The sequence below is a fragment of the Mastigoproctus giganteus genome, chromosome 2, assembly GCF_048544385.1.
Source record: "Mastigoproctus giganteus isolate SK-2022 chromosome 2, ASM4854438v1, whole genome shotgun sequence".
In the NCBI taxonomy this organism is placed as follows: Eukaryota; Metazoa; Arthropoda; class Arachnida; order Uropygi; family Thelyphonidae; genus Mastigoproctus; species Mastigoproctus giganteus.
The window spans coordinates 1143773-1159004 of NC_143576.1; the positions used below are offsets into that span (position 1 = coordinate 1143773).

At 37.9% G+C, this 15232-nt stretch overlaps 1 protein-coding gene across 2 annotated transcripts in view; it reads right to left on the bottom strand.

Moving 5' to 3' along the window:
* l(3)80Fj (lethal (3) 80Fj) overlaps positions 1–15232 on the bottom strand; it is a 694407-nt gene that overhangs the window by 180027 nt on the left and 499148 nt on the right. For both annotated transcript variants that reach the window (XM_090387924.1, XM_090387932.1), the window contains exon 42: positions 5331–5533. In XM_090387924.1, the coding sequence (XP_090244050.1) occupies positions 5331–5533 (203 nt within the window). The remainder of the gene's footprint in view (positions 1–5330; positions 5534–15232) is intronic.

Below are 15232 nucleotides of genomic sequence, written 5' to 3' on the forward strand. Positions count from 1 at the left end.
ACTGGCTGGATATGAGTAAATTTCCAAGCAGAAGGGGAAAACACCTTTGGAATAACAAAGTGAAAAAAGATGAGAGAGAACAGGAGTAAGCTCAGGAGCACAGGTTTTGAGAATAAGTGGAGAAATATATCAACAGGATCAGGAGCATTTTTAACATCAAGATTGTTCAAAATCCTTCTTACATCCTTTTGACGAAAGACCACAGGAGGCATTAAATGGAGTGTACTCAGAATGGTAGGAAGTGGTTTATCAAGATCATGAATACACGAGTTGGAAGAAAAGTAGGATGTTAGCAGGTTATCTTTATCTTCGGCTGAAGTGGCAATAGAACCATCTGGTTTTGACAGAGGTGGGAATAGAGATGGGCAAAATTCACAGCCAATAGCTTTGGCAAGAGACTAGAATGCTTGACAACCATTTGGACAAAAAGCAAGTTTTATCCTCATAGCCTGTTCAAAATCTAGTCTGGACTAATTAATAACTGCTTTACAATTGTTGCCAGCTTTGGTGTAGGGCAGAAATGGAAAATGGCGATTTGGACACAAGCCAATTGCAATATACAACGTTCTTATCTTGAACAGCCTTAGTACATTTATCAGAAAACCAAGGTTTAGATAAAGATGAGATTTTAAGGTAGAGTGTGGAATGAAGGATTTCATCCATACAAGAATAATTTCAGTGACATGATCTGAGCAAACGCTGACATCAAAAGATTTGAAACAGTAATCTGACCAAGGAAAAGCAGAAAAGAAATCTTGCAGATCACACCAGTTTGCATTCTTGTTGTGCTAAACTACATGAGGTTGAGAATGGCCATGAGAGAAAGGCTCCATTGGAGAACAGACCATCACCAAGTTGTGGTCTGGTGTAACCAAATCACAGAGGACACTCACCTCAATTGTGTACTTTGGTGGGTTGTTTGTGAGAAAAAAGGTCAAGTTGGTTGTGAGAAAAAGGTCCTACATGTTTAGGATTGTCTGGTATTCTGGCAGGTAAATGAAAAATCTGTGCAAGGACATTAATAATTACAAAAGCCTCAGCATCTCAACCAGCTGGATCCATCTGACTAGAAAATGAAAGCCAGCTGGAGTTGTGAACATAAAATTCACCAAGGAAAATTACCTCACTGATAGGAAAGTTGGAATGGAGAAAGTCAAATTTCAAAGAGTTTCAAGTGAAGAGTGGAGTTGGGAGAATGACAGACAATAAAAAAGTAAAGTGCAGCCATTATCAACCCACTGCAGGGTGGAAGCCTCCTCAACAATTCATGCTGAGGGAAATGGACCATAATCTGCCACGCTGGTCCAGTGCGGGTTGGCAGATCGACCGCATTCAGCAGTCAGGGGCTTGAACCCCGGTCTACTCAAAGAGCGTGTGCTACTGCACTCCCGCTCCTGCCCACTCGGCTACGGAGGCCTTTGTTAGAGAGATTTTAAGCCAAAGAAGATTGAAAGTCTCTGACAGAGAATATCACAGTGAACATGCATATGTCCACTCTGATACTCCTTTCACTCTGATGAAGTGAAAGGAATCAACAACACTTTTGAAGTGAAAGGATTGATACAGTGAATAATTTGGACAACTGAGATGGGCAGTGATTGAATCAACTGATAATTGAGATTCTGTCAGAAAGAGCACCATAGGTTTGACAGACTGTAAGTAGAGATGGACATCATTGAGATTGGAAGTGAGACCACATATATTTGTGTTTGTTTGTTTGTTTGTTATTTGGTTTTTAGGAGCATTAGCAACTAAGGCCATATTGCTCCGGGATATGCGGTGGTCATTACCTGACCTTTCCGCATCCTCCGTATTTGGTGGTGACGGGCTCGAACCCCGGTCTAATCAAGAAGCGTGTGCTACGCACTGCTGCTCCTTCCCACCTGGCTACGGAGGCGCCTCATATATTTGTGAAATCAACAAGGAAGTGTTTGGGAGGTTTGATCCTTTGGCAGATAAGTTTGTTCTATTAGTTGACAATTCATGATGTAACAAGTAGGAAGAAAATATGAGGTGGGCATGCTGTATGAAGTATTGAAATTCTTGGATGTGGTGCACACAAGGCAAGAATGTACCCAGATCCTCAACATATCGTGGCCTTGACAAGCCCCCCCCCCCCCCCAATTATTATTAGCAGGAGAAAACAGGAGATTTTTACAGCAAAATAAGCAAAAGACAGAAGTTTTTTGTAAAAAAGCAGGAAGTTTTGTCCACTGCAATAGAAATTAAATTTCACTGTCAAAATACAGATTTTATATTAAAATACAAGAGAATAGGACCATATTTTATCATAAAACAGAACAATCCATTTATATTTAGCTGTTATTTCATACTAACCAATCAATTCTTTCATTATTGTATCCGGTAGGTCCTACACTGAAACTGACACAACTGATGCTGCAAAACATCTACCATTACATCTCTTTCTTTATCTTGAATGACTCTAAGAAGTACTAGAAATATGTCCGCAAAAAATTTCAAATTTGACAACAATGCACTGCCAATTGATAACATTTGTGCTACCTTGGCATTGAACATTATTGCTAAGAAAATCATTTTTCAATAGGAACTTGTGTATCATATAGCAATGAAGTAATTCTTTATTGAAAAAACAAGAGAACCTTGCCTTTTTGTTTTAGACTCTCCACAACCTTGTTGGAAGAAATGTCTAAGGTCAAAAATCATCATTTTTCTCATTTAGTCTGCTAATAAAGTGTCAGATTTAAAAACTGTTAGTATAATAATATGTACACTGAAAGGACAGAATTCAGGGGATACCTACTTCCTGGGAAATATGATTCTATCACCCCTCTTGCTAGTGGATGAACCCACCGCTTGGAAGGTATACAGGTACACCGCATTCACGTAGACGGTAATGCGATGTCAATGTGGATAAGCGTCATGAGTTAACCGAATTTGAAAGAGGAATGATAGTGGGTGCCTGAGGCATCAGTTACTTTATCGCGGAGGTGGTACAGAAATTTCACTATCCCACCCGTTCAACAGAATTGAGAGCCATCTCCAGAATAGCATCTCATCATGGGCAGAGAAAGGTGGTGGATGAACGTTGCCGTCGATGTCTGCTTCACATTGTTTCAGCCAACCAGAGAGCGACAGTGGCACAAATCACTGCTGAATCCAACGAGGGAGGTGCCAGAAACGTCTCCACCAAGGCCATCAAGCGATCGTTAGCCACAATAGGTTATGGGACCACCAGAGTCCCACTGCTAACAGGCCTCTACGCCTCAAATGGGCAAAAGAACATCAGCACTGGACCTTGGATGATTGGAGATGGGTCTCCTGGTCCAATGAGTCCTGTTTCCAGTTATTTCAAGCGGACAGGAGGGTGTATCGTGGAAACTGCATGAAACTATGCACCTGTTCAGGCAGGTGGGTGGTCAGTAATGGTCTGGATCATGCTCAACTAGCACACGTTGGGACCTCTGGTACGGTACGTCTAGATGGATCTCTGAACAGCACAGTTTACGTGTCCACCTTGCAGACCATCTGCATCCCTTCATGGTCATCGTGCACCCGCAGCGCAATGGACTCTTCCAGCAGGACAATGAGCCTCCCAACAGAGCCGTGGTGACTAGAATATGGTTCGAAGAGCATTCCGCAGATTTTACAACCATGGATTAGCCTCCTCGTTCACCGAACATGAACCCCATGTAGCATCTTCAGGATGCTATGGAAAGGTACGTTCATGATTTGGATCTTCCACCCAAGAATTTGTTTATGGACAGCAGCAGAGGTGTATTGCTAAAAAAAATAGTACCAGAATGCTCGTCGTAAAAAAAAAAAAAAAAAGTACTGGACCCTCGTCATAAAAAAAAAAAAAAATAGCACCAGAACACTCGTTCTCCAGAAGACTATATGATAACGCCACATCGACTGTACAGTAACTGATTCGGAATTCCGACTCACGGTTCATAGAACAACCAGTTCTGGCATTCCGCTCATGGTGAATCAAAATGCAGCGATCACACGCATCACAGTATATCTCATTCATTGGATCTCTTTATTTAACACATTGTACTTTAGTAAGAAACATTCAAGTTCCATTGCAAAATTTTTATTTTTGTTTTTAATAAATTTTTAAAGAAATCTATTAATTTTAAAGATTACTATTAATATATATTTTTAGTAGCAATGGTTAAAATAGATATTTCTCTCCCCCCCCATTTGATTATGCCATTGTTTCATATTAGGTGTATAAATTTAATGATTTTCTATTATGACATTTAGAAAAAATGTACCGGAATGCCATTCAGGTGCGTTCCGGCCCGAATACACCACTGGACAGTGGTGCAGCAAACATGGATGGAAATACCCTTGGAACGCTTTTGTGAACTAGTGGACTCAATGCCTCGCCTTATAACTGCCCTTATCCGAGCGAAAGGTGGACCAACCCATTACTAGGCATGTATCCCGTGATTTCTGTCCACTCAGTGCACATACAAGGAGGGGTTGAAAGGTTTGAGTATGAAAGGACAGAGGTATAACACTTAAAATAGTAACCACCAAGTTACATGCAGTTTTAATAAGTTCTTTTTTAATTGCGGGTCCTGAACTCAAAGTTTATGAATGAGGAAAGATGGATAAAGTACAGTCATCCAATATTTGTAAAAAAAAAGAGACCAATGACAAACATAATTCATGAGGATATGATTACAACATTGGGGAGGATGCTACTTTCTATTTCATGGTTAAGTAGGCAGCAGAATTTAAACAAAGGAAGGAGAGCTTGGAAGATGACACATACTCTCGAAATTGTGCAGTGTCCATCACTTCAGAAGTTGTTGACAGCGTGCATGATCTAGTGATGGGTGATCAGTACATTGCCAGTGTCTTGACCATCTCATTTGAATGTGCATACTACATAATAACAGAGGTTCTTCCTATGAAAAAGGTATCAGCACGATGAGTCCCAAAGTTGTTGACAGCAGACCCAAATTTCCTTCCAAGGTTTGTGACCATGAATGAGACATGGATCCATCACTTTCAGCGAGAGACAAAGGAGATTTGCTATTTTAAATTTGGTAACTTCTACAATTTTAAATTTTGTACATCTAAACTGAATGGCGGTGGGTTTGATACTCTGTACATTGTGCATTTGAGTAAAGGAAACTATTAAAATAAGTTACATTAAAGGACTATAATGAGACTGAGTAAGCTAGTGTTGATTAGGTTATGGTGAATATATATCCTGTTTTCAGTGCAATCAAACAATTTAATTATTCAACTCAGTAAATCAGTCAATTAAATTATTTAACTCAGTAAATTGCTACAGCTTTCAAAACAGTAAAAATTTAGCTTAAAATAGTTACCTGACAGTGGGTACTAAACTATCCACAAAAGTCAGTACCATTTCTCGACTAGTAGAAGCCATAATTTCACTCAGACCAATGCACACTCCTTGTCGCTGATCAGTACGTTCTGAGTCTAATCCTTTTTCTAGGATTGGAATGATTTCTGGCAATACTCGTTCTCCTAGCTTACGTACAAGATCACCAAGTGTCCTTGCTGCAACCTGTAAGCATTTAAGAGGGAGTGAGTGGTGTTATCTTATTTGATTTTATTTTGTCACATGGGCAGCTTATGGGATAGTGCACAAAAGCAATAATGAAAATGACCAGTAACCTAAAAATAGGTTACTGTGTCAAAATGTATAAAAACAAAAAACAAGTAAATCTCAATAAAAGGTAAAGTAACAAAAGTGTATATGATAATTATTAACAAGCATTTATACATGATAACTATTAAGCATTATAAATTTGTATGTATACAAATTTATAATTTTTAAAACCTGAAAAATTTCACACAAATAAATCATTGTCAGATAACACAGTATATAAGGCACAATCAGATGGTTAACATTGTTAAAACATTAGTGTGCACTGATAAAATTTTGTCATCTGATACAAAACACATTACTGACAGATAAAATTGTATTAACAGTGTTTGCACAAAAAACAGTTGTTGCTGTTGTTGTTTGTTTGGTTTTTAGGAGCATTAGCAACTAAGGCCATATTGCTCCGGGAATATGCGGTGGTCAAACCCTGACCTTCCCGCATCCTCCGTATTTGGTGGTGACGGGCTCGAACCCCAGTCTAATCAAAAAGCGTGTGCTACGCACTGCTGCTCCTTCCCACCTGGCTACAGAGGCGCCCCACAAAAAACAGTCTTGAGCCATAAGCAGGAAAGAATGTATAAGATGACCACGTCACAACTTCCTCTTTATTGTTCATGTGCACACCAGACTGCCATCGTAAAACGTTTCTTTCACATTACTTCCCAGAATCAGTATAGCAGACTAATGGAATGGTTATTAAGAGGTCATTGCTGATTTTTGTGCAGTATCATCCAAATGATTCCAATGTGACTGGAAATTCAGCAGAAGTGCATATCAAAATCAAATTCAAACAGACGATGTAGCTTCTGCTGTACCCAAGACAGCAATGGATGAAAAATATAACTCCTTGTTGACAAGGCTGGCAATGAACTGAGCAAACCCAGGTCACCCCCCCCCCCCATGATCAAAATAGTGCTTCTTCCTACAACCCCACTTAATGATTCATAGGAATCACTGCTTTAGCCACCCCTTCAGAAAATTCTGGGACCACCCAGAGAGAGAGAGAGAGAGAGAGAGAGAGAGAGAGAGAGAGAGAGAGAGAGAGAGAGAAAATCGATATATAAAATACATTTTTGGTGATGGTGGGTTTCTATATGATCCAAGGCTGGCTCCATAGATTACAAATCTGTAACATGTATGCTGCGTTCAGGAAAAATCTCCTTGGATATTGTAGTACATTAAAGGAACAGCGGATCCCATGAACAGTTCTGATTTTAAACCATCTGTATAGACTGGCAAAAAGTCGGAAAGTTCAGCTGGTGTGCTGAACTTTCTTCATTTGTCTGCCTTCCCTCATTTGTTAAAGGAGAAGTAACAGGTTGGTACACGTGCATGTCAGGATGCCTTGTGACAAGCAACCAACCTTGTTTACTGAGATATGTAAATCTGAGTTGCTCCTAGACATGAATGCAGAAAGGACATTTGGCAGTCTGACAGGTTTTATACAGATTTTCCCAATGTAGCTCAAAAACGATGTCCACATGAGGTGGTCAGACATCTGCTTCAGTTTAAAAGCATACTGCAATAGAAACATCTGCTTTCACTAAAGGACAGTTCAAAGCAATATGGATGATTCACTTGCCTCCACATTTGGACTTTGTATAGGAGATGTTCTTAATGCTTGAGTAGAAATATAAACAGCCTAATAGTGGACAGGATCCAGACACTGAAGGAGGCAATACCCCCAGTACCCATAATTTAATTTTAATCACAAAGGTGCACGAATGCAGATCAGTGGGCAAGTTCTGTAAATATAAGATGCCAAAACAGACAATAGGTAAGGTCCAGTTTAATTCAGAAACACAAACACAAGACAGTGATTATTAGTAATGGAAAATGATGCAAGGAAACAAGTTTATACTGCATGAGACAAAAAAAAATTAAAATAAATAAATAAATAAAAACTTCCTACCTCATCTGATCATCATCATTTAATAATCTGCCTAATTCATCTTTAAATTTATTCAAACTAACCCACTTCCACAACACCAGATGGAAGTTTGTTTCAACAATTAATTACTCTCTGGATGAAAGCAAATTTTTGCATCCACTCTTTTTTAATTTAAGTTTATGTCTCATGTATGGTGTGTAAAAAAGGAGTAATGATGCCATCAGCATTTAGTTTACTCAATCCAGACTCCTATTTTAGAAGTGCTGTAATTTGCAAAACTAAAGTTTTTTTAGTTTTGCAAATTACTGAAGTTTTTCAGAGACATGCATACAGACAATATGGCATTCTGGGCCAAGTGATCAGTGTGCCTGTTTCGATCAATCTCTCTTGTCAAGCGATGGACTATTGTGTTGACTGAAACAGACACATTGATCATTGGCCCAGGATGCTGTATTGTCCATATGTGTGTCTCAGGCACCTTATTTGCATGAACAGTAAGTGAGGAGAAATCAGCCTCTCTGTCACTAAATCTCCCTTCAGTAAATGCAATGGAATTTCTAGGTAGACAAAGCCACCAACTTAGATAGCACTGGAATGGTGTTGTTCTTAAACTAATGAAACTAATCCTGTACTCTTAACTAACCTTGCTGCTCTTCTCTGCATCCATTCCAATAGATCCACATCCTTCTTAAAATAAGGCTTCCAGACAGTGCTATAGTCATAAAATTAGCAGAAGGTATACTTTATGAATGTTATGGAAAGAAGAGAGAGTATATCGTGCATATCAGGCTCATTAATCGAATTCCAGAAGGGGGGGGGGGGTGTTACAGTATTTACTGAACTGAATACCAAGGGAATAATATGACCAATGAAATTTAATAAGAATATGGAATATAAGTATTCGGAGTAAAAATATACCTATAGAGCCATAAGGCTAAGTATTTGGGTAACCTAAGTTGTACTTCATTGTTATACCCTATAACTAAACACATAAATTATAATAAAATACAATAAAATAATATAATAATAAAAATAAAATGATGAAACAAATTACCAATCAATAAATATATATATATATATATACACATGGCACATTTACTTATATATACGGCATATATATTAAAAATAATAAAACTATAAGTATTGCTTAAGGATCAAATGCTAATAAATTTACTTTTAATGTGAAAACACCTTTGGTGGCACCTACTAAATTTTGGACTGAAGTAAAATCAATTTGTCACAATTTTGATAGACAAACTGGAAATGACGATTTTGTGACACATCATTTCAGTGTTACAAAATCACGTTTCAATACGATTTTGTCGATTTGAAGCACCATTCATGCCATTCAATGCATGAATGGTGATTCAAATTGACATGCCTGTCATTTATCTAGCATTATTTTCTGGCAAAGCGTGAATGTATGTTTGTGAGTTTGAAGTTTGATGCTCCCCCAAAGCCTCACTAGCAGAGAAAGACACTAATTTGTCGATCATTGCAATGGTGTCTTCTTTGTTCCCGCTCAAAGGATCTTTGGAAGCAAGCATTATTTAGCTACAGCAAAATGTGAGCATGTGGACCACTGACATATTGAAATTCTATGCAATTGAAAAAGTTGACCACGTAATATTGACCAAGCGGGCTATAAATATTGACTGCAATATGTTCATAATTACATCCACAATCTTCTTGAAGTATATCACACGTTACAGCGTCTTCACTAGTGTTGCCTTCTGCATAAAGTCAATGTCACTCACATCATCCTCACTAATATCACACCCATTATTCTATAACTTATACAATAGCTGAAGAAAGCATGGCCAACCAATTTCATTGGCATTCAGAGTCAAGAATATTGTAGGTTTACCGAGCTGTCTAATCATAGTGAAGAGATCGTGCTTACGTTGAGCCCAGTAGTAGGTAGAGTTTGGAATTGTCCTTAAGAAGGCCAAATTGTTTTCAATACAGCTGTTAAATGCATTCTTTGGATTGAACTTGCTCACAGGTCAGTTTGGTATCTTTGCCTGTGTATTTTAAAGCCACAGTTAAAGAGTCTCTCATACTCAATTTCATTATCTTCATTGCCATGTAAAGTAAATGATGTGGTCGGCCAGATCATTTGAGCTCAATCATTGCCATCATGAACGGAGTCGCACAAATTTTATCTGAACATTTTGAATTGTCCAGATAAATGCTGGGAAAGGACAGTTCCTCGGTGTGCTCATAAAACAGTAAGCTATGCTGTATGCTAGTTTCTTCTGGGGAGATATATTCTTAGATATTTATCATCACTCCAAAACAACATTTGCTTTTGGACAATGAGACATTCCTAGACTGGACCTTTGCTTATGTTGTCTTCAGCCAAATTAATTTCCATGTGACAGTCATCAAAGAATGACTGAACTATCATTATTTGATACAATTGATAGAGGCATGTCGTCATCAACTATTGAAGCCACTTAACCACTCACTTTCTTATTAATTCAATCAAATAGCTGGATTTATGTATTTTCTTGCGTTTTATGTGGCACCTGAGACATGCATACGGACAATACCACATTCTGAGCCAAGTGATCAGCGTGTCTGTTTCAATCAATCTCCCTTGTCAAGCGATGTACTATTGTGTTGACTGAAACAGACACATTGGTCACTTGGCACAGGATGCATGTCATATTGTCCATATGTGTGTCTCAGGCACCTTAATTGCATGAACAGTAAGTGAGGAGAAATAAGCCTTTCTGTCACTAAATCTCCCTTCAGTAAATGCAATGGAATTTCTGGGTAGACAAAGCCACCAACTTAGATAGCACTGGAATGGTGTTGTTCTTAAGTTATCCTCTGCAGTTATTACACACAAGGTTCCCGTTGACATCAACATCGAGACATGCAAACCTTATCAATGGTTTGCATGTTTGCTGGTTTCTTTGTCATTTTTGAACCATAGATGTTGCAAATGTAGCATACAGAACAGAAATCATATTTCATAAATATCCTTTCAAATTCTTGATGCGCGTTCTTATATAAATAGTAGTTGATGTAAAGAAAAGGAGCTTGATTATTTAAACTCATCTGCTCTGCAATTGGAGAAATGTTCCATTATACATAACTAATACTCACTTCAGATACATTATTGTTAGATGGGGTGGCATTGCTGGTTGAGGGCACTGCTAAATCCAACGGTTGATTTTCTTTGTCTTTTACGCAATCTCAATAGTCTGTCGTTCTCACACACTCATTGCAAGCCAACCTTCTTAGGTTGCCTTGATACTCTCAACAGTGCTCTGTACTTGACTTTGGCATCATTGAACACAAGGGTTATAGCAGTGTGCATTCAGTCCTTTTCACTGCTCAGAAAATTATTGATGCGAAAACATCTAGGCACCTAATGATGGAATGTAACGAAAATGCAGATTGTAACAATACAAATACTTGTATTGTTGAAATCATACTATTTAACAAATTGCCACAATCAAATGGGTAATTAGGCTATTGGCTTAACATCTTCCAAACGTTGATTCAGTAGAGTAAGCAGCAGGTGTGCATAAAACAATTACATCGTTCATACTAAATAATTCAGACTGAAGTATAATGCTAATGTCACTAACATTGATTTGGTAGAGTAAGTAGCAGGTGTGAGCATAAAACGTTACATCGTTTGTGACTTCGGTTCTAGCTGTTCAATTTTAAAATGGTTATGATTTTCGTCAAAGATGTTTCCACACAAAACATCTTTCGTTCGTACAGGGTACACGTGTTTTTTTTTGTTTTTTTTTAATTTTCAGAATATTTTAATAAAATTTGTTTTTTTCAAGACTAAAAAACCAGAAGGTATACGCTATTCACATAAAAAAATCCTGAGGGCATACGGTAATACCCGCGTATACCTTCCACTACAACCCTGCTTCCAGACCAGTATGTGGTACTCAAATGTGACTAACTATTGCCTTACACAATGGAATAATCAATTCCTTGTTCCTGCTGGCAAAATTCCAGTATATCATTTCACAGAATCCCATGCAGCCTGTCTGCCTACACTGTGCAAAGAGCTTCATCTGATGTTTTATAATTACCCCGGGTCATTTTCCTTCACCACTGCCTTGGGTGTAGCACCACTCAAGTTATTCTATGTTTTCTGGAATTAACATGTTGACTGCCATGCTAGTTCAAGAAAAAAAATCCCCCACGGCCAAAAATTATTTAGTAAATAACTTGATTAGTAATTCTAAAATAAATATTGAAATGTCAGTGTTACGCAGTTTTTTTCACTTAAAATATCAAAAGAGAGTCTTTTTGTGTCGCATATATGTGACCAACATGGCCCAGTAGGTTACTTTATTTCTTGAGATGGTGTATTGGCCACATATGTGTGACGCTATTATGGCATACATATGAAGGTCGTTTATGATTAGTTTATTGCACATGCGCTGCATGCTACAATAAAACTAATCACGATAAAATAAACTCTCAAATGTCACAATAAGTTTGTCAATATTGTTAAGAGATTTTGTGAAAACAAGTTCATCAACACACCATATTATCCCCATTATTATTGTGTTGTGTTTCTCTGCACGCTTGTACAAGTGTGTTGAAAAAAAAAAAAAAAATCTAAACAGCAATCGCTAAAAGAAAATTACTAAAAGAAGAGGAACTAAAAGAAATTGAAAATCTTAGTAGTAGTTTTGAAGATGAAAAAGATTTCGACTCTGATGATTCGGTAGAAGGTCTTGACTGGGATATTTCTTAAAATTAAGGGGATACTGAAATACCAGAAAATATTGAAGAAGTGCTTCAAGACCGGATGGAAGAAGAAAACATGGATGAGCAATTTGAAAATAGTGAAGAACCTGAGATTAAAGCGACTCAAACAAATGACGCTATTGAATGGACTGAATATGAAGGATGCCAAAAAAAGAATTGATTTTACAGGCAAATCGGGACTGCAAATAGGTGTATCGAGAAACATTACTCATCTTGAGGTGTTTTCATTATTTTTTGATGAAGAAGTAATAAATCTTATTGTAAGGGAAACAAACAGATATTCTGAAGAGAACATTCAGAGTACCGGAGCTTTGTGGCAGAGTCGTCTAAAAAGTGAGTTTCAAGAACTGCTGATAAGATGAAAGTTTTTCGGGCTTCTTATGTGGATGGGACTATTAAGATTGGGCAGTATTGCATCTTACTGGTCAACCAACCCTATCTATAAAAATAATTTAGTAACAAAAATGTCTCACAACAGATCTGAATTGTTGTTGCGCCTCATTCACTTTTCAGACAATGAAACCGCTATTCCAGGGGACAGGCTCAGTAAGATACAACACCTGATAGATGTTTTGCAGCTGAAATATCAGAAAATATTTTTCCCGGCGAAGATTTTGTCACTGACGAAACTCATTCCTTGGAGGGGCAGGCTGATACTCTGACAATATATTCCAAATAAAGCACACCGGTATGGAATCAAGTTGTTCAAGTTATGTTCCACTGAAGAATATACCTGGTCGAGCAAGATCTATTCAGGTAAATCTGAAAATTATATAAAATCCGTAGGATTAGCTGCAAAGGTCTGTGAAAGAGTTATCGTAAGGACTTCTAAATGAAGGTCGCACCTTGTACGTAGACAACTTTTATACCAGTTACCATCTGGCATTATCGTTTCTTCATAAAAAAAACTCACACTGTTGGTACATTATGAGCGAATAGAAAATTTATACCCAAAGAAGTCATACACTCAAAGCTAAATAAAGGGGAGATGATCACCAAGGAAAATCATCTTTTAAGGGCACAAAAGGTGATACAGTTGTACATGTTGGCACTAATGCTATCAAGAGTAGGAGATCGGCAGAATTACTTAACAAGTACATGTCACTGTTGAAAAAAAGCCGTGAATTAGGATTGAATTTGAAAGTAGCCATGTTTAACAAGTTTCAAAATAAACAGAAGTGACATGTTGTAGTTCAAACTTCCTCCAACAGACAGTGATACAGAGATTTTTCAGTAAGCTAGTTGTAAGTAACAACCAGATTTTAGTAGTATTAACATTCTGTGACACGATTTTGCAATGGAGCAATGAATGTACATCAAATTTTACTTGAAACTGGGAAAATCTGCAACAGAAACACATGAAATGTTAAAAACTATTTATGGTGATGAAATGTTAAGTTATAATAGGGTCTTTGTATGGTATAAGTGGTTGAAAGATGGATTCGCGATGACTCAAGAAGCAGGCATCCATTAACCTCTCAAAATGAAGACAGAGTTGGAAAAGTTTGAGCAACTACAGCGAGAGATCATTGCTTGATCCTCAGAATGATACTTGTAAGTTGGATATGAATAAGGAGATGGATGAGGAGATAAGGATTTTTCAAATTCTGCATGAAGATTTAGGGAAAAGGTAGTTCTGTGCAAAATTTGTACCACACAGCCTCACAAATGAGCAGAAGCAACAGTGTCGTCATGTGAAGACTTCATCCACACTTAAGTCAATCCATTAACCTCTCAAAATGAAGACAGAGTTGGAAAAGTTTGGGCAACTGCAGCAAGAGTTGTTGTTGTTATTTGGTTTTTAGGAGCATTAGCAACTAAGGCCATACTGCTCCGGGGATAATGCGGTGATCATTCCTTGACCTTTCCATATCCTCCATATTTTGTGGTCACGGGCTCGAACCCCGGTCTAATCAAGAAGCACGTGCCATGCATTGCTGCTGCTGTCCCACCTGGCTACGGAGGTGCCTTGCAGCAAGAGATCATTGCTTGACCCTCAGAATGATGCTTGATGAGTTGGATATGAATAACGAGATGGATAAGGGGATAAGGATTTGTCAAATTCTGCATGAAGATTTAGGGGAAAGGTAGTTCTGTGCAAAATTTGTACCACACAGCCTCACAAATGAGCAGAAGCAACATTGTCATCATGTGAAGACTTCATCCGCACTTAAATCAATCCTTATTTCCTCAAATTGTCACTCGATGAGTATTGTGTGTGTTCCAGTAAGACCCAAAGACAAAGCATCAGAATATGCAGTGGACTTCAAAGTTTTGTTTACAGAAGTCCAGGATCAAGGCAATGTTCACCATACTTTTTGGCTATTCAGGAATGCATAGCCAAAAGGATGGAATCAATACTGCTTTCTATGTAGAGGTGCTTCAAAAAGTATTGAAGCACATTTCCCAGGTGAGGCCACATTTTCGAGAGAAAGGCAGCTAGTTCTTGCTGCCTGACAATACCCTATCCATTTCATACTTTTTATGAAAACATTTCTGATGAAACATGCACTGCACAGATCAACCATCCACCGCACTCTCCCAATCTAGCACCAGTGGTCTTCACAAGGTGAAAACTGTCTCAAAAGAAAGAAATTTCAGGATGAGGTCACAGGCAAAAACTTACCCACTTAACTGAACATTGCCTCTTTTCAGAAACTTTCAAAATGGTGCAATAACTGCATTTAATCAGGTGGTGATTACTTGGAATAAAAATAAAGCCATTTTGGAGCTCCTTCACTTTGAGTTCTTTTTATTGTATACCAGTCGGGGAACTTTATTGCCACAATTTGTATACCTGTAACCTTCCCCTAATGCCACACTGCTCCAATTTAAACAGCAGTTTTTCACGTGAAACATGTATCAAAAGCAAAAACAAAAACATTAAATTATTTTTTTTCCTTGAGTTCCTTTGTTACTGCATCACAGCTATTCAAAAATTGTCAGAC